This window comes from Littorina saxatilis, linkage group LG6 (genome assembly GCF_037325665.1).
Source record: "Littorina saxatilis isolate snail1 linkage group LG6, US_GU_Lsax_2.0, whole genome shotgun sequence".
Lineage (NCBI taxonomy): Eukaryota > Metazoa > Mollusca > Gastropoda > Littorinimorpha > Littorinidae > Littorina > Littorina saxatilis.
The window spans coordinates 292,392-318,997 of NC_090250.1; the positions used below are offsets into that span (position 1 = coordinate 292,392).

The 26,606-nt window shown below is 43.2% G+C and overlaps 1 protein-coding gene and 1 long non-coding RNA gene across 3 annotated transcripts in view; both read right to left on the minus strand.

Moving 5' to 3' along the window:
• Nucleotides 1-7,749: 7,749 nt before the first annotated feature.
• Nucleotides 7,750-8,882, minus strand: LOC138968069 (uncharacterized). Its single transcript, XR_011456082.1, has 2 exons — nucleotides 8,471-8,882; nucleotides 7,750-8,190 (listed from the first exon to the last, which is right to left on the minus strand). It is a non-coding gene; the product is annotated as an uncharacterized lncRNA (long non-coding RNA).
• Nucleotides 8,883-20,392: 11,510 nt separating this feature from the next.
• The window catches only part of LOC138968218 (ubinuclein-1-like), a 56,383-nt gene continuing 50,169 nt past the window's right edge, over nucleotides 20,393-26,606 (minus strand). For both annotated transcript variants that reach the window (XM_070340769.1, XM_070340768.1), the window contains one exon: nucleotides 20,393-25,234. In XM_070340769.1, the coding sequence (XP_070196870.1) occupies nucleotides 25,200-25,234 (35 nt within the window). In that variant the 3' untranslated portion in view covers nucleotides 20,393-25,199. The remainder of the gene's footprint in view (nucleotides 25,235-26,606) is intronic.

The following is a 26,606-nucleotide window of genomic DNA, read 5'->3' on the forward strand; positions in this document are numbered from 1 at the left end:
TGAGATAGGAAAATGGTCGCTCCTTGCATGAAACGGCATAAAATAAACAATAATAAATAATGTTTTAAATAAGTGAGGTACAAGTTTAGGCTAGGGGGGGTTGCGCAACCCCCATAACCCCCCCCCCCCCCCCCCCGGTAGTCCGGCCCTGATACGACGTTTATTTGTAACATACCCCCTGCGCCAAAACTGCGTTTTTGAAAAATATGGGTTGGGTTACAAAGACGCTCCTCACTCAAAAGCGGTACAACGGAGCCATTTTTCGTCAACCAAACATCGGCTTTAAATTGAATAAGCTTTCTGAAAAACATCATCTCAAACCCAACCCCGTCGGGTTGACCCTCGACTATAGCTGGGCGATGCACTATAGCTGTGTGCAAGCGCGTTCAAGATGGCGGAAGAAATGTGCGCAAATGAGGCATGAGCTCGACTTTGACTGACGTAACTGGCATTGATCATTAGTGAAGAAATGTGCGATGACAACGTCGTAGAATATGATCGATAAACAAAATATGTTCAGTCAATGTTTACTTCAAAATGATCTAGAGTTAAAATATTGTTACATCATCCCTAATTGGTTCAATCCATACGCTACCACACCACACCACACCACACCACACCACACCACACCACACCACACCACACACCTATAGCCGAGAGGATTGACTACAGATTGATGCACAGTTATCAGAGCAGAACTACTTTAAAGTGAAGAGATTTTACACCCTGCAGGGAGAAGTCTTGCACAAGGCGCGCCACTCATGAATGCGCAGATGGAACGATCAACAAAGTTTTCAAATAAACTTGCAAGGTGAAAAGTTAGGACACGTAACGCATGGGTGATCAAGCGATGGGATTGGTCTGTTGTCACACCGAGTAGGGAGGTTTTGTAAAGCTGTGTACCATTTTGTGGCATGCACTTATACACCTTTCAGTGGTTATGATGTATGTTAAGCGGGGACTATATACTCTACTTTCATGATTTCTGTCAGTGACGCGTACTCCAGTCAATCAAAAATACAGAATCAAACATCAAGCTAGGCGTGTTATAGGAACGTAGGCTATAATTGTGACAAAACAAAACGTTACGGTCACTGATCTTCGACCCAGCAGACTTTTAAGTCGACAGACAGACGGACACTTTTAATATTACCGTAAAGTACCTTGTAAGCGCCCACCCCCCCTGTGCACCAATTCCGACCCAAAGTAGGGGGTGGGCGCTTACTAGGTACTACACCCTATGCACGAGCAGTTTTCCGTAAGAAATGTGATCTTTGATCTCTTCGTAATCATATCTTCTTTCTTTTTTCATCTTCCATTGTTTTTCTTGTTCGTATTGTCATTAGAAGAGTTTAGGGAGACAAATGTCGTCGCATCCTTTTCTTGTCTATTTTACTTGGCCAAAGACTGTTTTCGGCAGAAAGAGAGAGAGAGAGAGAGAGAGAGAGAGAGACAGAGACAGAGACAGAGAGACACAGAGAGAGAGAGAGAAATCAGAGAGAGATCACAGAGAGAGAGAGATCAGAGAGAGAGAGAGAGAGAGAGAGAGAGAGAGAGAGATCAGAGAGAGAGAGAGAGAGAGAGAGAGAGAGAGAGATAAATCAGAGAGAGAGAGAGAGATCAGAGAGAGAGAGATCAGAGAGAGAGAGAGAGATCAGAGAGAGAGACTGAGAGAGCTTCTTCTTTTCCTTTCCGGCCTGGTGACGTAACAGGGTATCGCGATTCTCTCGCCATTCTCGTATCCTTTTTATATTTAGTCAAGTTTTGACTAAATATTTTAACATCGAGGGGGGAATCGAAACGAGGGTCGTGGTGTATGTGCGTCTGTCTGTCTGTGTGTGTGTGTGTGTGTGTAGAGCGATTCAGACTAAACTACTGGACCGATCTTTATGAAATTTGACATGAGAGTTCCTGGGTATGAAATCCCCGAACGTTTTTTTCATTTTTTTGATAGATGTCTTTGATGACGTCATATCCGGCTTTTCGTGAAAGTTGAGGCGGCACTGTCACGCCCTCATTTTTCAACCAAATTGGTTGAAATTTTGGTCAAGTAATCTTCGACGAAGCCCGGGGTTCGGTATTGCATTTCAGCTTGGTGGCTTAAAAATTAATTAATGACTTTAGTCATTAAAAATCGGAAAATTGTAAAAAAAAATAAAAATTTATAAAACGATCCAAATTTACGTTTATCTTATTCTCCATCATTGGCTGATTCCAAAAACATATAAATATGTTATATTCGGATTAAAAACAAGCTCTGAAAATTAAATATATAAAAATTATTATCAAAATTTTTTTTTCGAAATCAATTCAAAAACACTTTCATCTTATTCCTTGTTGGTTCCTGATTCCAAAAATATATAGATATGATATGTTTGGATTAAAAACACGCTCAGAAAGTTAAAACGAAGAGAGGTACAGAAAAGCGTGCTATCCTTCTTAGCGCAACGAATACCCCGCTCTTCTTGTCAATTCCACGGGCACTGCCTTTGCCACGGGCGGTGGAGTGACGATGCTACGAGTATACGGTCTTGCTGCGTTGCGTTGCGTTCAGTTTCATTCTGTGAGTTCGACAGCTACTTGACTAAATATTGTATTTTCGCCTTACGCGACTTGTTCTATCTACCCCAAACTCACTTGCTGTTTGCGACACATTTCCATTGGCGTTATTATCCAAATAGTCAAGAGCTGACAGCTTAAATGCAACGGTGTACGATTTGATCCGCGGCATCTTGTAATCATTGACTTGCAGGCGTTTGATATGGTTTGCAAGAGCGGAGGGAAATCATTCACAAAACTAGCAGATCAAGTGCGGAATTTTTATTACCCCTGATTTCAATGGTGCAAAGTGGGGGGTGGGCGCTTACAAGGTACTATACCCTATGCACGGTTTTGGACTAAAAGTGGGGGGTGGGCGCTTACTCGATACTGGGCGCTTACAAGGTACTTTACGGTAATATAGAAAATAAACTTATCTGACCAATTCTCCAGAAGCTCGTTCTTTAGGCACAATGTCTTTAAAACTAATGACCTTGTATTAAACATCAATGTCACAACCCTTTCGCTTCCATTGTTATCGCGAGACAGGTAGTTTTAAATGCTTGTTATGAACCAAGTTAACAAATCAATCTCGGTGCGCATTAGTTCCTAATTCTTCACCTGCGGTACTGAACAGTATTTTAAAATGCTGTTTGTTCAAGACCAAGTTCACAAGACCAAGTTCAAAGATTAAAAGAACTAAGTTGAAGAAATAAAATATTCCCGCAAAGCATGGTTTCCGCTGGTACACAGCTTAAAGGCTGCCATATACGTAGCGTTCATTAATTAATTCATATTTACATGTTTACATGTGTCAATAATGTTATGAAACTGTACCAAAGGGGATATAATAACGATTGGCTGTAGCTTTCGAACACAGAAACAATTATTTCAGTATTGCAAAGTGGTGTTGATAGTGTCGAATGTAAACAGAAAAGTCTCAAAGTGAAAGTGGATGTTTTCCGGAAATTGCGAAGTTAACAAGAATACAGAAAAGCGCGCTTTCCTGCTTAGCACAATACGCTACTGCGCTAATCTGGCGTGTCAATATCACTACGTTTTGCACGTGGAAGGTGAGCGATTTCCTTCACGCGGGGATTGACGAAGCGGGAGTAACTTTCTGTGTTGACGGTCTAAAAATAGCCCAAGTCCGGGAGAACTGTTGCTGAAATTAGCAATAAAGAATTAATTATTTCTCGTAATTGGTAAGGACTTCAAACCTAAAACGTTGCAGGAAGCTGCTTAATTTATACATCCCCGCAACGATGGGAAAAGCCCTGGAAGTAATTAAACTAATTAAATAGGACGACCCACTACCAAATTGGAGAACGTGAGAAGGCTCGGATAGATTTGTAACGTACATCCAAACAACATCTTTCAAATATTCTAAGAAACTGAATGCAACATAAACCTCTGTTTCTCTTTCTGTCTCTACTCTGTCTCATTCTGTCAGTCAGTCAGTCAGTCAGTCAGTCAGTCAGTCAGTCTGTCTGTCTGTCTGTCTGTCTGTCTCTCTCTCTCCGTCCGTCTGTCTGTCTTCCTCTCTCTGTCTGTCTCTTTGTCTGTCTCTCTCCCTCTCTCTATCTCATCTCTCTCTCTTAGTCTCTCTCTCTCTCTCTCTCTGTTTCTGTCTCTCTCTCTCTCTCTGTGTCTCTCTCTCTCTCTGTCTCTCTCTCTCTCTGTCTCTCTCTCTCTCTCTGTCTCTCTGTCTCTCTCTGTCTCTCTCTCTCTCTGTCTCTCTCTCTCTGTCTCTCTCTCTCTCTGTCTCTCTCTCTCTCTCTCTCTCTCTCTCTCTCTCTCTCTCTCTCTCTCTCTCTCTTCACCGAAAACTCAGTGTAAGCTCCGTGCGGCCAGTTTTGCGAAGTATACTTCGCGTAGTCGACTTCGCCCAACACCCTGTTCCAACACCCTGTTCCAACACCCTGTTTCAACACCCTGTTCCAACACCGTGGCCCTGTTCCAACACCCTGTTTCAACACCCTGTTCCAACACCCTGTTGCAACACCCTGTTGCAACACCCTGTTTCAACACCCTGTTCCAACACCGTGGCCCTGTTCCAACACCCTGTTTCAACACCCTCTCTGAAAGCAGTTTGTGTAACAGTACTGACATGGTGTGTCATAATACATCATTCTACTGGCTATAGTTGCACGCGGGGTAAACACTAGTGTTCAGTCGAACGCTACTAATAGGGTAGTGGTCTGTGCGTGTGTGTGTGTATGGAAAGCCGTTTGGCTCATAACCATTACGCGTGTAATAAAACATAAATACACGCGTAATAAATGACTAATACACGTGTCTTTATTTCTTATTGCACGTGTAATTTATCTTTTTTTTCATGCTATGGAATAGCATAATGATTAAATACACGTGTAATAAATATTTCATACTCGTGTAAGAAATGATTAAATACACGCGTAATTAACATTTCATGCGCGTGTAAGAAATATTTAAATACACGTGTAATTATTTATTACACGTGTATTTAAATATTTTTTACACGCGCATGAAATGATTATTACGCGTGTATTAATTATTTCTTACACGCGCATGAAATATTTCTTACGCGTGTATTAAATATTTCTTACACGCGCATGAAATATTTATTACGCGTGTATTTAATCATTTCGTACACGTGTATGACATTTTTATTCCACGTGTATTTAATCATTTCGTACACGTGTAAGACATGATTAAATACACGTGTAATACATTTTTCATACACGCGTAAGAAATGAATAAATACGCGTGTAATAAATATTTCATACAAGCGTTAAAAATGCAGGAGTCACGTGGTTAAGCGACTTAAAAACTCGGACTGGGAATCCACATGAAAAACACTCTATGCGTCTTCATCGCCTCGCTTTGCACGCTTACAGCTCAAGATGGCGGAAGCGGCAAACGTCAATGTCACCTTAGAAGGTTTGCGAGAACAATTTAACGCCTTTGCCCAGGCTCGCACAGCATTGGAAAGGTAAGTTACTTGTTTTATCAGATGAAGTCGGTTGTTGTGCGCGCGAACCGGAAGTAGAATAGACGAGAGTTGTTGCTTTGCATGTCGTATATTTTCCGATTCAAGTTTTAAGTTTATTACGGGTGTATGTAATGATTAAATACACGTGTATTTAAATAATTTCCTACACGTGTATTTAATCATTTCTTACACGCGTATAAACTATTTCCTGCACGTGTATTTAATCATTTCTTACACGCGCATGAAATATTTATTACACGCGTATTTAATCATTTCTTACACGTGTATGAATTATTTATTACACGCGTAAAAATGATTATTACACGTGCATTAATCATTTATTACACGTGTATCAATTATTTATTACACGTGTATTTATGTTTTATTACGCGTGTAATGGTTATGAGCCAAACGGCTTTCCATATGTGTGTGTGTGTGTGTGTGTGTGTGCGTGCATTCGTGTGTGCGTGTGTGTGCGCGCGAGCGTACGTGCATCCATGCTTGTGTGCGAGCCTTCGCCGGTCTGTGCCTATCCGTGTGTCTGTCTGCAGGCTGTCTGTCTGTTTTAAAAATAGTCCATAATTGATTATAAGCCTTGCCCTGCCCTTCTCCCGTCGACAGTTGAACGGACTCTTGCTGAAGTATTGACAGCCAGGGCTGTGCGACAACGCTGCTTCCAAAATCGATCGTGTGAGAGCGGGTACAGAAATAGCTGGGAAAGTCGATGTCTTGGACAGCAACATGATTAGCAAGAGAGAACAATAGCATAGAGAGGGGGGAAAACTTGAGAAGCGCCGGGTGGGAGAAGACAGACCGGTTGACGGACAAAATGGCAGACAGACAGGGAGGGAGAAAGAGACAAAGACAGACATTTTGGCTGAATTGATTTTACAGACTGACATAGAGATGAGCTACGATCGGATCAACGGCTGAGCTATCTGGACAGAAAATCCACCATACCGTAGATTTGTTTTCCTTACCTCACGAAAACACATAATTTATATACACAGATCTGTAGGGGTGAAAGAAAGAATGTTCGATTCAATCAGTACTTACCTTATTTCTCACTCTTCAAGTCTCCTCGCTAGCAGAGCACACACACGTACGGCACACGTATTTAACGTGCGCGCGGTTTATCAACGCGATATTGAATAAAATGCACATGGCATGGCAGCTCACCAATCCCTGCAGTACCTATGGAAAGCCGTTTGGCTCATAACTATTACAGCTGTAATTTAAAATAAATACAGCTGTATTTAATGATAAAAATAATTTAAAAATAATTACACCTGTATTTAAAAATAAATACACCTGTATTTTATAATAAATACACCTGTAATTATTTTTAAATACACCTGTATTTATTATTAAATACAGCTGTATTTATCATTAAATACAGCTGTATTTATTTTAAATTACAGCTGTAATGGTTATGAGCCAAACGGCTTTCCATAAGTACCATGCCGTTGGCGCGGTACACCGCTGTTTGTGTTGGAACAACGCGTTAACGTTGTTCAATGTGTGTGTGTGTGTGTGTGTGTGCAGTGGCGGATTTAGGGGCCGAAGGGCGAAGGGGGCCCTCCCCCCTCCCCTTCAGGGGAAAAAAAGAACATAAGAGAGAGAGAGAGAGAGAGAGAGAGAGAGAGAGCCAGAGAGCCAGAGAGAGAGAGAGAGAGAGAGGAAAAAAGAAATAATGGAATAAAGGTCATTAAAGACTGACCAGCCTCATGATGGCCTGATTTCTAACTCCTCATCAGATTTCTCCTCTCCGATCACCAGCAAGTGCAATATAGATTTGAAGAAAAAACATAAGGCTTAAAAATGGAAATTAGGCCAGATGATTAATTAAATGACAGTTTCTGAGCTCAGCCGGTGGCCGTAGATTGCAGCATTTTGTTTCCTTAAATAAACAAATTTCGGGGGGGCATGCCCCCGGACCCCCCTAGCATGTTCGGGCGCTTCGCGCTCTCAATTAGGGCGCATTGCGTCCTCAATTCAAGCGCCATCTAATTTGTGCAAAAAAGTTTGGGTGTGCCCCCCCTTCCTTAAGATCCTGGATCCGCCCTTGGTGTGTGTTATGGAGTGGTATAGCCCGGTTTCTAGACAATCATAAAGGTCTCTACACAACTCTAAGTTTAGTATTTGTTTACAGGCTTGAATGTAATCTGAATAGTTGTCCGCTACAGTAGCTTACAAGGCACAAGCGCACACGCACTCACACACGCAAAAACCTGGTGTTAAATGGATCTTGACACTGCCAAGACTAATTATTATTGTTTACAAAGCTTTTTACATCACAAAATCATTTCCGGGCCTCGACCAGTACTCTAGGCCGACAACACCGCAAGAAACTCTACAGTCCAAGACGCAGACACCTTTTGGCTCAAACAAAGCAGCTTAACAGGTAAGACGAATAGATATTCTACTGTACGTTACCCTACTGCCATCTTTCGGCCCTCAAGATGTTGGTATGGCTGTAAGTCCTTCAGACGACTGATAAGGGTGCACCAGTCCTCACGACACCGCAACCATTGCTTGACGTAGTCCTTGATCCTTCCAGTTCGTCTCGGCGGCTAACTGTAGAACTCTGCCAGCTCTCCATGCCATGGACATGTACACCAAGCCGCAGTCACCAGTTCAGTTCAGCCTCCGTCGATGAAAACCCTCCAGTTGGAACACTGTAAAGTTTATAGTCCATAAGTCAACTTGTCTTTAGTTTCTTTCACTCGCACAATAAAAATACTCACTCGTCCAACATATTAAGCTGCATGAGCCAATATAATTATTTACACGTTAATTCCTGTTTTCTAAAGCCAAGAAAACGTTACGTAAAACCCTCACATGTTTAAGCAGTGTAGCACAATAGCTTAGGCCTACACAATAACGTTAAACACAGAAACAGTCACTCTTCTCACATACGACAACATGACATGAAAATATAACCGGTTTCAAACATACCTCAAAAGAGTGTAAAGCCAACATTTAGTACAGTCGCCGGCCTGGCATGAATATGAAAATGGAAGATATCATGTAAGCTGATAGGGAAAGTTCGTCAGTCTTCATCCTTCTTCAGTCAGATACCTAAAACAGGAGCCCGTCTGCTAAAGTGTTACGAAAAACATGAGTCGAGCTTGGCTCCTTGACGGCGACTGATTCTACAAAGTCGTTCTTGCTATGACATTGCCAGTGAGCTGTCGTCTGCATCACTTGCACGTGAAAAACCTTGTCAATTACACAAAGGTTCAACTGCGGTCAACGTGACGGTATGCAGCCTATAGCCCTTTTCAATGTCTGACCATCGCTATAGTCTATTCTATTTACAACAATACACATTACCAAAAATATGAGTAAACCGCTTCGTAACATCGTGTGTGTGTGTGTGCGTGTGTGCGTGCGTGCGTGTGTGTGTGTGTGTGTGTGTGTGTATGTGTGTGTGTGTGTGTGTGTGTGTGTGTGTGTGTGCCGGTGTGTGTGAGTGTGTGTGTGTGTGTGTGTGTGTGTGTGTGTGAATACGAATACACTTTATTGTCATAAAACGTAGTGTTTATAAGACACGGGAAGATAAATAACCAAATGATTTCATAATGGGTTTTTTTGGAAGCAACAACATACAAATTCTCCCAATTTAGTTTGTACCTTGTCTACTTGCAAAAGTTGTGTGTGTGTGTGTGTGTGTGTGTGTGTGTGTGTGTGTGTGTGTGTGTGTGTGTGTGTGTGCGTCTGTGTGTGCGTCTGTGTGTGTGTGTGTGTTGGCCCGGAAAAGACGGTGAGAGCTCATCAGACGTTTGTCAATGCTCGACTGTCATCGCTGGTGTGTCTGTGGCTTTGACCTGAGCTTCTTCTTCTTCTTCTTCTGCGTTCGTGGGCTGAAACTCCCACGTACACTCGTGTTTTTTGCACGAGTGGAATTTTACGTGTATGACAGTTTTTTACCCCTCCATTTAGGCAGCCATACGCCGTTTTCGGAGGAAGCATGCTGGGTATTTTCGTGTTTCTATAACTCACCGAACTCTGACATGGATTACAGGATCTTTTTCGTGCGTACTTGGTCTTGTGCTTGCGTGTACACACGGGGGTGTTCGGACACCGAGGAGAGTCTGCACACAAAGTTGACTCTGAGAAATAAATCTCTCGCCGAACGTGGGGACGAACTCACGCTGACAGCGGCCAACTGGATACAAATCCAGCGCGCTACCGACTGAGCTACATCCCCGCCCTGACCTGAGCTTGACTGAATGATTAATTACGCTTCAGCGTTCTTGTTAGTTCTTGCCAGGCAAGTGACAACAATGGATGCTCTAAATGTATATCATTTGACTGATGATAAACATGAAGATGACGCCTTTCAAAACGCAGTCGCTGAGTGAAATCTCTCAGTGACAATACGATCAACAATGTTTTAGTGCACGGTTTGTTCACAGCATGAGTGTGGAAGCTGGTTTTGTTGGGTTTTTTTGCTTAACGCCCAGCCGACCACGAAGGGCCATATCAGGGCGGTGCTGCTTTGACATTTAACGTGCGCCACACACAAGACAGAAGTCGCAGCACAGGCTTCACTGTGTCTCACCCAGTCACATTATTCTGACACCGGACCAACCAGTCCTAGCACTAACCCCATAATGCCAGACGCCAGGCGGAGCAGCCACTAGATTGCCAATTTTAAAGTCTTAGGTATGACTCGGCCGGGGTTCGAACCCACGACCTCCCGCTCACTGGACGGACGCCTTACCACTAAGCCACCGTGTTGCGGTAAAATGTACTCGATTCTGCCACAAACAATTTTGTAACATAAATTAATGTATGGGAGATCATAACTCGACATATACAACCTCGATGTTTTGCAAAGCGAGAGGCTAGCCACAAGCAATTCTTGCCTCCACGAAACTGACGTCTTCATTGAGGGTATTGCTTATCCCGGGCTAAAGTCTCTAACCTCGACTCTGCTATACCAGCCCAGAACCCCATTTTGCAACACGGAGTTTTCTCCTTTTCTTCTTTTCCTGTGGTTGGACGTGTGCCGTCTTTGTACAATTTAGGTGATTCTCCGTACAATTTACATTTAAACATGCTTTGCATTTCAAAATTACATAAAACAGTGCAGTTCAGTGTTGAAAAAAGTTTTTTTTATATTATGTGTGAAATAAGGCTGATTTCTTGTTTTTGTGTGTGTATGTGTGCATGTATTTAGTTCTTGTGGTGATTAATCTGACGACTTCTGCAGTTTTGCACGTTGTCTTATGCTTTTTGGTGCAAACTTATGGTTTTGTGAGCTAAATCTTATGGTGAGAGTCCACAAGAGCTTGACAGGTATGGGAATCGCTTCCCACAACTAGAGCTGTGTGTCGGTTTGATTCCCATACCGCTTTGTGTTGGTTTTCTTGATGTCGTAACTGTTATGGTATGGCCTGTGTGTGTGTGTGTGTGTGTGTGTGTGTATGCTTTGAATAAACACTCAACTCTCAGACAAATGAACAGGGACGCCGCACACGTCATCAAGATGCGAGCTCAATCTATTTACCCAAATCGAGCCGTTTGGGGATAACCATTATACAACATCCCCCTTTAAAGATCGCGAAGACAAACTTTGTCGCGCATCTTTCGATATCGATTTCGATGTTCGTGAAGCTTTCAAGTTCACTGAATGTTCGCGAAGTTTTCATATGTCTAATCTGTCTGGCTTCTTGACTGGGCGGCCGCTTCGGGTGTAGACTCGGTTGTCTACTGGCACAGGATCACCGGCGGTGACTGGTTCCGGCATAGCTTGCGGAATGCTGATGTCTACAGGGTGTTGAGCTTGGACCGGGATCAGCGAGGACACTCCAGGGGTCTCAAAGTCTCTCGTGGCTGCAAGGTCCCGAGGGACAAGGTGTCGTCTGTTTCTTCTCAGTCTTGCTGCCACTTGGCGTCTGTACTTCGATCGTAGGAACGAAAGGGCAAAGTCTTGGTGATGACGCCTTCTTGTCCAGTTGGTCCAACCAGCACAGGCTGTTCTGGTACTAGTTCAGGCACAACTCTGGCACGATGAGCTCTGTCGAAGTTGAGCTTTATCTTCATCTTCTGTTCAGTATCGGCTTTGGCAACTTCAAGTGAACCATGGCTTTTTCTCATGAAGTTCCTTGAAATGGAGGGCACAATGGTTCTTATCTTCCTCCCCATCAGGAGTTCAGCAGGGCTTTTCCCTATCTGTAGTGGAGTGGCTTGGTACATCATGATGGCGATGTAGGGGTCATCCGCCTTTTTCGGTAAGTTTTTGACTGTCTCCACCGCTCTTTCAGCTTCACCGTTTGCAGGTGGGTAATAAGGACTACTGGTAGTATGGTCAAACCCGTAGGTTGATGCAAACTTTCTGAATTCTTCATTTTTGAATTGAGGTCCATTGTCTGTTATTACACTCTGTGGAACACCATGTCTGGAGAAGATGCTTTTAATGTGGGCTATGGTGGTGATGGCTTTCTCATTCTTTAAATGGGCTAACTCGATAATGCGAGAGTAATAGTCTATGACTAGGAGGTATTGCTCTCCTTTGAAGTCAAAGAGGTCCATACCAACTTTCTGCCATGGAAAATCTGGAGTCTGCGTTGGGATGAGAGGCTCAGGGGGGACTTTTCTTTCTTGCAAACAGGTCGGACAGTTTGTCACCATCGTCTCGATCTGTGAAGACAATCCAGGCCACCAAACGCTCTCTCTGGCCAAGGCACGACATTTTACAATGCCCTGGTGTCCTGCATGCATTTTCTGCAAAACATCTTTTCGCAAAGTCTCTGGAATGATAATTCTACTTCCATACAGCAGAAGTCCTTCATGGATGGATATCTCATGGCGTACTGACCAGAAAGCTTTCAGTTTCTCGTTGTCTGGACAGGAGTATGGCCATCCTTCTTGAGTGTATTTCTTCAATGTTTCACACAGAGGATATTGTCCTGTTTCTTTTCTGATTTCTTCTAATCTCCTCTCTGTGGCAGGAAGATTGCCAATAACTTGGTGGATGAGGAGGTCGCTTTCTTCTTCGAGTTTCTTCTCTGTTTCTCCAGGCTCTTGAGTTGGGGCCCTGGAGCCCAATGCATGGCCCCTTCATAGGAGCCTAATTTGATAACGTCACGGCAATAAAGTCGGTGGACTCCATAAAGTCTCTTATTTCTAATGCATAGACCGCGCATAGAGCCTTATGTCGGCCATAAAGTTATAGCAGGCCCCTCCTTCCAATAAAAGTTATGGAACCCGCTATTGGAGCGTTTAAAATGGCGGCTGCTTTCATGCCAATTCATGATGAGAAGAAATTTGAGAAGCAACCGGATCTTTCTTGACCGCCTACATCCACTGAATCGTTACGACGACGTGGAACTGTGCAGAAAATTCCGCTTTCGTCGGCAGGACATTCTTGCAATCACGGATGAACTGTAAGAGCAACTCGAACTGCCGAATCGAAAGGGTGCATTGCCGCCGGTTCTGCGGGTTTTCTTGATTTTGGGTCACTTTTTACGCGTGCGGATCTTTTCAAGATGTGTGTGGCGAACTGATCGCGGTACATAATAATAATGATAATAATAATAATAATACGGGAATTTATAACATCAAACACAGCATGCAGAACCAGCAAGAGAGTGACGGATACCTTTATGGCGAGGGTACCGGAATGGATATAGTTTCCAAACCACGAAAGCCAAGTTTTATCAGGAGACAGGCTTTCCAAACTGTCTGCGGCAAATGGTGTAAAACTGACCCGCGGCGAAGCATCACAAAGCTTGACGCATGCGCAGAGACACAGGATGACGGGGAATCCCTTCCACTATCTACGTGTTAAAAATAGAGCCGCTCTTAGCTATTGCAGGCACTATTTGACCTCATGCATGCGGACCGCTGAGTTCTAGTGCGTTTCATAGCTATGCGCTCCACAGCGTTATGAAATCCCTAAAGTATGTGCTGGTTATGCATTGGGCCCCTGGAGGGTGCATCTGCGGTGATGAGGTTCTTCCCTTGAGTATACACTATCTTGTAAAGGTACCTCATCAGGCGCATTCTGAATCTCTGTGTGGTGTGAGTTCATCGAAGTTCTTTGTCTTTAGGAATGCCAGCAGAGGTTTGTGGTCTGTTTGAATAGTCAGATCTGCTAGTCCTGTGATATACTCCGAGAACTTCTCACACGCCCAGGTTGCAGCAAGTGCTTCTTTTTCTACTTGCGCGTACCTCTGCTCTGTTGGCGTCATTGATCTGGAGGCGTAGAACACGGGTTTAAGAGTTTCGTCTGTTTGCTTCTGGAAGAGGACTGCTCCAAATCCATACGATGAAGCATCAGCAGAGACAACCGTCTTCCTGTCGGGACTGCAGTGAGCAAGAACTGGGGCGGACATCAGTTTCGTCTTGATGTTCTGAAACGCCGTCTCCTGCATGCAGTCCCAGGACCAATCGTTGTCCTTCTTCAGAAGATCTCTCAGTGGTTTGACGTCTCCTGCATGCTGTCCCAGGACCAATCGTTGTCCTTCTTCAGAAGATCTCTCAGTGGTTTGACGTCTCCTGCATGCTGTCCCAGGACCAATCGTTGTCCTTCTTCAGAAGATCTCTCAGTGGTTTGACGTCTCCTGCATGCTGTCCCAGGACCAATCGTTGTCCTTCTTCAGAAGATCTCTCAGTGGTTTGACGTCTCCTGCATGCAGTCCCAGGACCAATCGTTGTCCTTCTTCAGAAGATCTCTCAGTGGTTTGACGTCTCCTGCATGCAGTCCCAGGACCAATCGTTGTCCTTCTTCAGAAGATCTCTCAGTGGTTTGACGTCTCCTGCATGCTGTCCCAGGACCAATCGTTGTCCTTCTTCAGAAGATCTCTCGGTGGTTTGACGTCTCCTGCATGCAGTCCCAGGACCAATCGTTGTCCTTCAGAAGATCTCTCAGTGGTTTGACGTCTCCTGCATGCTGTCCCAGGACCAATCGTTGTCCTTCTTCAGAAAATCTCTCAGTGGTTTGACGTCTCCTGCATGCAGTCCCAGGACCAATCGTTGTCCTTCTTCAGAAGATCTCTCAGTGGTTTGACGTCTCCTGCATGCTGTCCGAGGACCTATCGTTGTCCTTCTTCAGAAGATCTCTCAGTGGTTTGACGTCTCCTGCATGCTGTCCCAGGACCAATCGTTGTCCTTCTTCAGAAGATCTCTCAGTGCTTTGACGTCTTCTGCTAAAGTGGAACCTGCGAACTTGGAAACATGGTTTACCATCCCTAACAGTCTCCTGAGATCAGAAATATTTGCTGGCCTCGGAAAATTCTTAATGGCTGCAACCTTGTCAGGATCAATCGCGATTCCGTCTCTGAACACACATGTCCTAGGAACTTGCTTGTTTCCTGGGAGAACTGGCACTTCTCTGCATTCAGCGTCACGGCAGCGTTATCCAGCTTTTTCAGAACGTGATCCAGGTTGTCGTCATGCTCTTTCTGGTTACGACCGTAGATCAGGAGGTCGTCTATGTCACAGATGACGCCGCTTTGTCCCGAGAGGAGTTGAGTCATGGTCCTCTGGAACACTTCAGGACCCGAACTTATCCCGAAAGGTAGTCTTGTATAGCAGTATCTTCCGAACGGCGTGATGAACGTCGTCAGAAGTTGGCTGTCTTCGTCCAACGGAATCTGGTAGAATCCACTGTTACAGTCCAATTTCGAGAATACTTTTGCTCCTGACAATTGGGCTAACAGCTGATCCGTAGAGGGAAGCGGGAAGTTCTCCCTTCTCACCGATTCATTCAGTTTTGTCAGGTCGACGCACAGCCTGACCTTGCCGTTGCTTTTTGGTACTGCAACGATGGGAGCGCACCAGTCTGTTGACTGCGTCACGGGTCGGATTACTTCTTGTTTGTCCAGCTTCTCAAGTTCTGCCTTGACCTTACTCTTGAGGGGCAAAGCCAAACGTCTTGGTGTGGACACAGCAAAAGGAACTGAGTTTTCCTTCAGCCTTATTTTGTACGAGTTTTGGATTTTACCCAGTCCTTCGAAAAGCTTTGGGTGCTGCCTCTTGCTGCTTGTCTCGAGTGTTTCTGCTACGTAGCTGACTCTTTCTACGAGTTTCAGGGCAGTTATGGCAGGCCTACCCAAAAGTGGTTCCTCTAGCCCTTTCACCACGAACACATCTTGGATCGCAGTCTTCTGCTTGTAGGTGATCTTGCCTTTGAACTTGCCTACTACACTCATTTCGGCTCTCCCTGGACCAAAAAGTTTCTTCCCTGCTTTTTCTACCGGGCGCTTTGAACTTGGAACTAGGTTATCCGGGATGACAGTCACGTCGGCTCCAGTGTCAATCTTGCACACTTGGTCAGCACCCTCGATCTTGACTGTGATCCGCCACTTATCTGACGTCACTTCACCAACCACAGAACCCAAATAAGCTTCGGCTCCTTCTTCCTCTTCCACTGTTTGGATGTTGGATGAACGGCAGACCGTCGCATAATGACCCACCTTGGAGCATTGGTGGCACTTGGTGTTCTTGGCTGGACATGCTTCTCTGTTGTGAGGTGGGGTTCTCCCACAACGAGAGCAATGGGACTGTCTGGGACTGGTAGGGTTTTGGGTATATTGGAAGGACTTGGACTTGGACTTTGGGGGTCTTTGCTTTTCAGTCGGTCGACTGCCCGACTTGTTAGATGAGGTGAAACGATCAACTGAATCGTCTTTTGACATCTCTTGAAGCTGCTGTTGAGATGTCTCGTAAGCTCGGCAGACATCGACTGCTTTCTTGAAATTTAACGTGGAATCTTCTAAAAGTTTCTCACGAGCAGCATCGCTCTTCACGCCCACCACAATGCGATCACGCAGCATTCTGTCTTCCATTTCTCCAAAATTGCAGTTTTTCGCCAGCTTGCGCAGAGCTGCAACATATGCTTCAATGGACTCGGAGGAATCTTGGTTTCTGGTGTCAGTGGAACTTATATGTTTCAAAAGCTTCATGAGTTGACCCAACGCAAAAGTCTTGAAACTTCTGGAGAACAACGTTAATATCTTTCTTGTTCTCCCCACCGTTGAACTGCATGCCATCATACACTTCCATGCCTTCTTCCACTATACATGCTAGTAGTACAGCACACCTGTATTCTGCATCTTCTTTGTTGAGTCGAGACGCAACTTCATAGTTTTCCCACTGTCTGCGGAACTTTTTCCAATGTTGGGGCAAACTGCCTTCCATACATAGCTTGGACGGAACAGGAACATTGGCTGTGAAATGCTTCTGGAGTACTGGCTGCTGGTTGTCCGCCATGACGAAGATCACTCTCTACTGTCAACAGGGACCCCCCCCCCCCCTCCCCCTCCCCCCCAAACTCTCAGAAACAAAAGTCTGTACCACTGTACCACACACGTCTGTGTTATCATAACATTGACGCTCTCGCCAGTCTGTCTTATCCACAGGGCAGTGTTGTGATGACCTAGAAACGCTCCTCATTGATGCTGTCACTGATGTTGCTGTCCCTAGCCTCAGTATCAGTCTATGCGCGCACGTGGCTGCACTACAAAACTTTCAAAAGTTCGATAGACGTGATTAAAAGTTATTTACTCACAGAAATTCCTTGTAAATCTCTTGTGTGTAGTCACTTCTGACACCATGTTATGTTATGGCCTGTGTGTGTGTATATATATGCTTTGAATAAACACTCAACTCTCAGACAAATGAACAGGGACGCCGAACACGTCATCAAGATGCGAGCTCAAGCTATTTACCCAAATCGGGCGTTTGGGGATAACCGTTATACAACAGTAACGACACTTTGGCCTGAGAGTCTGGTCAGGTAGTCTTACATCATTGCAGGGAAGCCATACCTATTTCACAATTTGCATGCATACGTAATAACTATCTCTGTTTTGATTTTACCATTCTTGTTTGGAGTTTCTCTCTCTGATGTTCAGCAAAATTCCAAACAAATCTTTAACAAAAAAAGAAAACAAACAAGCGTGGTATTAAATAAATATGAAAAGAACCATGTTGGCATGGATCCCGACACGCAAACACTCTTTAACAGGTGATGTCTGATCCGATTTAACAACGTGACACAAACAAGCTCTTTTCTTCACATTTTAATGGTCTGACTTCATCATCCACTTAAACATATGAGCAAACTCTACACCCCCCTTTTGTATATAGAATATCTCACAGATTTGCAAAAACAAAGAATAACTTGTGATGATTATTTTTGTCTCACTACACATACAATGTGTTCAACAGGACTTGCAAGCGTAAAAATCTCCTCCCAAAAAATGTCACTTGTGATCATAACATTGCAAATTATGCTCCTCCATGCCTTATTCATGTATGCAAATATTTGGTGTCCCTTTGTCTAAAGAATCCCACCTTCCCCCTCCAAAAAAACATGTAAGTTCAATCAAATATACAGTTATCTCATCTTTCTTCTTAAAAATTAAAGTATAGGTGCTAGAGCTGAGCTCGTCTTTACAGGAAATAAAAAGTAATATCACCACAATCAAAGAAAGTGAAACAGCCGATGTTCAGATACAACTCTGTCATGTTGTTGTGGGTAGTGGAAGAGTTGTGTTCCCTTGGAAACACTGATGCAAACAACACGTGACATTGTAGGCCAATCAGGAGTGAGCGGCGTGTCTCTACAGTCATGTCCCCCCATGGGTTAGGGAGAAGAATTTACCGGATGCTCCCCAGCATGTCGTAAGAGGCGACTAACGGATTCTGTTTCTCTTTTTACCCTTGTTAAGTGTTTCTTGTATAGAATATAGTCAATGTTTGTAAAGATTTTAGTCAAGCAGTATGTAAGAAATGTTAAGTCCTTTGTACTGGAAACTTGCATTCTCCCAGTAAGGTCATATATTGTACTACGTTGCAAGCCCCTGGAGCAATTTTTTGATTAGTGGTTTTGTGAACAAGAAACAATTAACAAGTGGCTCTATCCCATCTCCCCCCCTTTCCCCGTCGCGATATAACCTTCGTGGTTGAAAACGACGTTAAACACCAAATAAAGAAAGAAAAGAACGTCTCTACATGTGGTCAACAGTCTGTGCCAGGGAAACCATGCAAACAAGTGACATGCCAGTGAGAAGTAGCTCTGATCAGTACTTTCTGCACTGTCCGCTCAATATAACTCTTTTCGTTCAAAGTACACACATCAGAGCTGACTATGTGATGGCAGCCCAGGGGCGGATCCAGGGGGATTTCTGGAACATTCCCCCCCCCCCCCCCCCTTAAAAAAAAATTTAAATTGAAAATAAAGAAAAACTAATGGCTCAGATTGCAGCAGATCGCTCCATTTTCCTTGATGTTTATCCACATTTTTGGGGGGTACATGCCACCGGACCCCCCTAGGAGCCAGCCTTTGTCTTCTAAATGACGGTCTTGGAATGTAGTTGGGCAATTAGTTGGCTCAGGTTGCACCAGATCGACCATTTGTTGGCTCAGGTTGCACCAGTTCAACCATTTGTTGGCTCAGGTTGCACCAGATCGACCATTTGTTGGCTCAGGTTGCACCAGATCGACCATTTGTTGGCTCAGGTTGCACCAGATCGACCATTTGTCCTTGTTTAGATCCACATTTGTCTTCTTAAATTTACTTTTTAGAAGGTGTATTAGGAGAAGTTTCTTGGCTCAGATTGCACCAGATTGCTCCATTTTCCATGTTTTTATCCAAATTTTCTGGGGGGGGGGGCATGCCCCCGGAACCCTCTAGGATGTTCGAACGCTTCGCGCCCTCAACTAAATGCTTCGTGTCGTCGAATTGTCCCAGAAAGTAATTTGGAAACCCCCCCTTAAAAAATTATGTGATCCGCCCCTTTCTTTCTTTATTTGGTGTTTAACGTCGTTTTCAACCACGAAGGTTATATCGCGACGGGGAAAGGGGGGGAGATGGGATAGAGCCACCTGTTAATTGTTTCTTGTTCACAAAAGCACTAATCAAAAATTTGCTCCAGGGGCTTGCAACGTAGTACAATGTATTACCTTACTGGGAGAATGCAAGTCTCCAGCACAAAGGACCCAACACTTCTTACATACTGCTTGACTAAAATCTTTACAAAAATTGACTATATTCTATACAAGAAACACTGAATAAGGGTAAAAAGAGAAACAGAATCCGTTAGTCGCCTCTTACGACATGCTGGGGAGCATCGGGTAAATTCTTCCCCCTAACCCGCGGGGGGTGTGATCCGCCCCTGCATCCCTCAATACAAAGATCGCCAACAATACATAAGTGCTAGTGATTGGCATACGATGTCCTCTGTAGCTTGTCTGAGTCTCTCTAAGGAAAAGCAACTCTTCCACAGCCTATAAAAACAAGACAGTTATTTCTGGAATTCTTCCATTGTAGATGCAAGACTACCTTTTTGGCTTTCAAAAACAAAAACAAAAATGTAATGTATGCATGAATTTCAATAAAATCCCACTCATTTCATTAAGGAGTCACTAACTTTAAACAATGCAACCATAATTTGTCTAAATAAACCGCATTTTTAACTAAACTGGCATTTGTAATTTTGAGAAGTTCTTGTGATTATGTTCAAATAGGTCAATGTGATTTCAAAACCAGGTTTACAATCCAAGTCCTTGTCACACCGCCTTGAAGACCAAACACATGGTGGAAGGGGTGAGGGCATAATAAGTAGCATACCATTAACATGCAAAACGACAAACCGTTCAAGCAACAACAAAAATATGTACATCATGTGGTTTGAACACGGTTTAGATCAGTTTATAATAATAATACGAGAATTTATAACGCGCACATATCTCACCACAAGGCGACTCAAGGCGCACTCATACTCACACATACTCAAAAAGAAACATGCATTCAAAACTATGAAAAGAAAAGAAAAAAACACTCGCAAATATCCAACAAACAGCGCATGCATTCAGAACTAGCAACACACAAACATCTTATTATACCCAAAACAACAGACGTTTCATTTGGATTCTCTCTTCAAATATGGGAGACTGGTCTACTTTCATTTCAATGACAAATACATGTACTGTGCTTTCAAGTCGTATATATACAAATATGCAAAAAGGGCAACCTCGCACACAGCCCCACACACACACACTCTCTCTCTATCCCTGTCTCTCTCCCCTCTCTATATCTCAAATTGTATTAACCCCTTCACTGCCACAGTGGTAGTAACTTATCCAAACGGTCTATGGGAAAGAACTGTGTTTAGAACCCCTACAAGTACTTGGACAGTGGTTACCTCCCATTTAGTTTTCAGAAATGTCCTGAAATGTTGTTGACACAAATCCCACGTATGAGATACGGTTATGGGCGTACGATAAACAGAAAATGACCACGTATTACATACGGGGTGGGCAGTGAAGGGGTTAATCAAAATCATCACCGTCATCCCTTCTTCTGTGAGTGGGCATGCACACACACAGGTACACACACACGAGTCGTTCAGGCATTCATGTATGCACAAGTACAAACGCACCTACCCTTATACATACAAATAGTTTCTACTGTACAAATGTGCTTGTTCATATGCTGCAAAAAAAATGACATCCAAGAACGGACAAGAAAAACAAAACTAAACTGTGCTCCTGAATTCCTGAGAGCTATTCATGCACACAAAACTGGTATTAGAGTGCCGGTATTTATAATGCCCTAAACTGCATTCTTGAACCCAGCAAATTATTTACACAATGCGAGTCAAACACAATAATAAACTCTTTTATTTATGTAACCCAGGATGCGTACTGTTTACAGAATCCATGCTCGAAACAGACACTGAATATTGAATCCAACATACGTTTTACACAACACATGCTAGCGCCAAACAAAGATAAACGTTTAACCGTGAATACTATTTACTTAACGCATTTTTGTATTCTTTATTTTGTGTTTAACGTCGTTTTCAACCACGAAGGTTATATCGCGACGGGGGAAGGGGGAAGATGGAATAGAGCCACTTGTCAATTGTTTCTTGTTCACAAAAGCACTAATCAAAAATTTGCTCCAGGGGCTTGCAACGTAGTACAATATATTACCTTACTGGGAGAATGCAAGTTTCCAGTACAAAGGACTTAACATTTCTTACATACTGCTTGACTAAAATCTTTACAAAAATTGACTATATTCTATACACGAAACACTTAACAAGGGTAAAAGGAGAAACAGAATCTGTTAGTCGCCTCTTACGACGTGCTGGGGAGCATCGGGTAAATTCTTTCTCGTCCCAACCAATATGGGACTCCCCCTAACCCGCGGGGGGTACTTAACGCATGCTAGAGCCAAACAAAGATGAACTTTTAACCCAGCACACTATTTACACAACACATGCAAGACTTAAACAGAAAGTGAACATTTAACAGTGCAGACTTTTAACATAATATATGGATGAGTCAAACAGACAATGACCAAACATCAGTCACTTAAGAATCTTACACATTATGATTTCATTTTCCAATTAAAAATACGGGAGGCACATTCACATGTTTGTCTTCAATATGCCTTGGAGTGAAAAACAATTATGCAAGGTAATGTTCAGTCTATTATTGTCACTAAATAATATATCGACGTTGTCATGGAATTTTGGCGTAATTCGTTTTAACCAGCTTTTCAGGAGAAGGACAAAATTGATTCTTTTGACATGTATTATGAAATAGTGTTTATATTCGTTCCTGGTATGGATAAAAAGATAAAAGAATGTTAAATCATGCATTGTCATTCATATTTAAGAGAAAATTTCTCATGGAGAATAATTTACTTAGTCAAAAGCTCAAAAAACATTTAAAAAAAACACCAAGAATCAAGCTACGCCAAAATTCAACGATGACATCGATATGGGGTTTCTTAAGAGTTGCACTATGCAATATCTGAACTCATTTTTCACTCTGTCGCCCATGATGGCTTCCTAGAACTGACCCAGTCACAATGCGTTGACTTATTGTTTTGAAGGGGAAGAAATCTTCCATATTTTCTCAGATTTGTTAAAATTGTGAAAGGGGAGTTTCACTGTAACAACACTACGCCTGGCGAACAAGAAACAACGTGCTTCATCATGCTTTGTTTAAACACACGTACCGTGCGTCATTATGACATTAAATCAACTCACACGTTCAACCACACTGATGATTTGCAGATTTGTCTCCATACATTAATCACTAACCTCATTTCATTTCTCATATATTTCATGAGCTATAAATGGAAAAACTATGCAGAATAACTAGATACCAGGTACATACAATCTGCAAGGAACTAAGAAACACATTCTTGGTCCCCCCAAAAAATTTAAATAGAAAAAATTCTCCAACCAACATTTCTTCTCCTACCGCCAGCAAGCCAAGACCAAATCGTGCAGCGCGCAGACATAAAATCAATCGCTACTATTTGAAGATAAACACATCCTTACAAATTGTCCCCCCTTCGGCAACTGGATGTCCCTGCTTTACAAATGTTTTGGTTATTTTTTCGCGCAAAAACATCAGCCCGTAATTTTTTGTACTTTACTGGTAGAAATGTGAAAGCTTAGGCAAGACTGTCACATAATCACATCTACTGCTTCACATTTCACTGGAAACTTTCAACAACCATAACGCACAGTGAGCGTATTGTTTTGTTTTGTACCCGACTCGCCGCTGTAACCAAGTGACCAGTTTTCATAGCGATCAAGGCCGAGGTGCACAAGAAAGTTATCAACCGAGTGCGAGCCACCCACCGGGTCGGATTGGTTGAAGTTGAGGTTTGGTTGTGATTTTAACCAATCAAACACCGCTGGTGGCTACCACCCGGTTAGTAGCTTTTCCGTGCACCTCAGCTCTGGTTCTGTGCGTGTAACAGTTTGCTAATTAAAGTGGCCATTGTGATGAGTACAGTGTAACAGTTTGCTAATTAAAGTGGCCATTGTGATGAGTACAGTGGAACAGTTTGCTAATTAAAGTGGCCATTGTGATGAGTACAGTGTAACAGTTTGCTAATTAAAGTGGCCATTGTGATGAGTACAGTGTAACAGTTTGCTAATTAAAGTGGCCATTGTGATGAGTACAGTGTAACAGTTTGCTAATTAAAGTGGCCATTGTGATGAGTACAGCGGACCCCCCAATTTAAGACTCCCTCCCTTTTAAGACTCTGTTTTCTCAGACTTTCTCTTCATAACCTCTGTACATTCACCCCCATTTTAACAAACCCTCCTTTTTAAGACCTGATTTTCTCTGGTTTTTATTATTTTCTCAGATTTTTTTTATTTTCTCAGATTGTTTTAAAGTCTTAAAAGGGGGTTTCACTGTACTTTGTGTTTGTCAAACTGAAGATAACTTGAATTTTTCCATAAGCGTTGGAACCAGCTAACACGCCCTCCAGCAATCACCTCCTGTATATCTCACACCTGTTAATATGACAAGTGTAACCACATGTACAAAACTCCTCTATATACAATATATACTGGAAAAATTGAAGATCATAACTTGAACTTTTAACCTCGAGCCTTTTGACGTTCCGCTCTAACAACTTGCTTTCTTTCTCTATTTGGTGTTTAACGTCGTTTTCAGCTCTAACAACTAAGCAAGTTGTACATAATAAAAGTTAATAGGCAGAGAGTGAAATGTTCAGGGTAGCTATAGCTTTTGCAGAAAAGTTCGGCCAGCTGAGACGGCTGGTTGGGAAGCGGTTTAGGCCAGGTGAAATGGACACAAGATGTCGGTGCATTAGGGAACTGAGCAACTGACAGACACACCCAAAAAGAATTCTGTGAAATACAGATCACAGCACGAAACTGGCCATTTTATTCAGTCTGCTGCGGTTGGATGGTTGTTATTTGTCATCATCTCTTCAGCTGCTATTGGAGACCGTGTCTGCTGCGACATAATTGTGAGGCACAGTGAGACAGTATGTAACACAGATGTTAACAGACAATGTCTAAGGCGTTGGGTCTTGTAGCTCACTTATTTCCCAACCTAAGCAGCACGAGCTTCAACATCACACGATTCTCTCCCTTGCTCTGTCTCAGTCCAAGGAGCATGATGGGGTTACAGAACAATGGATTATCTCCCTTGTTTTTTTCGGTCCAACCATGGATTATCTCCCTTGGGTTTCCCGGTCCCAACAATGAATTATCTCTTGGGTTTCTCGGTCCAACAATGGATTACCTCCCTTGGGTTTCTCAGTGCAAGGAGTGTCTTGAATGCTCTTGATGAGTGAACTCTACCTTTTCCACTTTCTGAACACGAACAAGACCAGGTAGGGGAAGAGACGATGTTCGCAAATAACTCTGTCGGGTTTGTATGGGTTGTGAAAGAGTGAATACCCTTGATTTTAGTGACAAATAATCCAAACATGCTCCCTGTCAACGTGTTTCAGACACACCCCTCTCTCGTGATTCGCCAGTGAATAGTTTGTCTCCCTAAAAGCAACGGTATTCACTCTTTCACAATCCATACTTCTTCTTTGCTCATGGGCTGAAACTCCCACGTTCACTCATGTTTTTGCATGAGTGGGTTTGTACGTGTATGGCCGTTTTTACCCCACCATTCAGGCAGAATACGCCAATTTTGGGTGAACAACCCATACAAACCCGACAGAGTTATCTTCAGAATTTGTCTATTACTTCCCTTGATGGGCCAGAATAGTGGATTCCCTTTTAATGTTGAAGATAATTTGCGACAGAGCACGGCATTCTGTCCTTTGTCTGTCACGGTCGATGAAGCGTGAGGTCACAACCAGAGCCGTCAAGGGATGGGGAATCTATTCCTGTAGATTTCAGAGTCCCGGTCTTGCCATCCTTCACTGTCCGAAGCTCTGTGGCGGGCGAGGGGGTTCTGAAAACACAAACATTGCCACTTGACCGACAGCTAGATACAACCTTCACGTCTTCTTGAAAACACACGTTACCCCACATAGATAAGTGTTCTTTTTGAAACCATTAGAGACATGTTCCCGGGTGTTACCACAACGTAAGATGAGATACCTAGTTACCAGCCACCTGCACTTATGGCAGAATGACCGAGGTCTTTTCCGTGGCAGTCGTGACACGGGGTGAAACATGGATATAATCTCTCCGAGTCTGCATATAAAGTTGACCCTTGTCCGGTACGGCCCGGAATAGAACCTGTGACCTGTTAGTGTTACAGTCCTACCACTTTGCAAGACGATGCCCACTCTCACCCCACAAATCAACAACTTCTGGAAGTTTGTAGTGTGTGCTCCATGTGCTCGATTTTTTTCTAAAATATGCACACCGTACTGCCGCTCATCATTCACCATGACTGAGTGTGAATTATCTAGCAAGAAAATATCCACCCAAAAAAGGATGAAATAAAAAGAATACTGGTCAAAAGTCTCAGCTGAAAATGTCTTCGCTTGAGCCAATGTCCACCAGAGTGTGCAATGAAAATAATAATACGAGAATTTATAACGCGCACATATCTCACCACAGGCGACTCAAGGCGCACTCATACACATCTTTCTTTCTTTATTTGGTGTTTAACGTCGTTTTCAACCACGAAGGTTGTATCGCGACGGGGAAAGGGGGGAGATGGGATAGAGCCACTTGTCAATTTTTTCTTGTTCACAAAAGCACTAATCAAAAATTTGCTCCAGGGGCTTGCAACGTAGTACAATATATGACCTTACTGGGAGAATGCAAGTTTCCAGTACAAAGGACTTAACATTTCTTACATACTGCTTGACTAAAATCTTTACAAAAATTGACTATATTCTATACAAGAAACACTTAAGAAGGGTAAAAGGAGAAACAGAATCCGTTAGTCGCCTTTTACGACATGCTGGGGAGCATCGGGTAAATTCTTCCCCCTAACCCGCGGGGGGTACTCATACACATACTTTCGCATTAACAACTCAAGCATACTCATATACACTTACGCATAAATTACATGAAGATGACAAGGCAAGAACACAAACAGAGACACGGCACTCAAAAGTAAGCATGAAAAACAAAAGAAAATTCCAAATAATAATTATGCACATGGCTATTTACAATATCGCCCGCTCCCTAACCCATATGCATATCATGGAACGCCTAGAAACGCCTGCTATACACATTCAGGCATGGGAATTGAAAAAAAGTAAAAAAGGCTGAAATTTTGAAAGAAATAGCGAAGTTGACGGCGCAAAGCGCCTAGCCTTACCAGGGGGGGTCAGGGGGCATACCCCCCCCCCCCCCCACCGTGC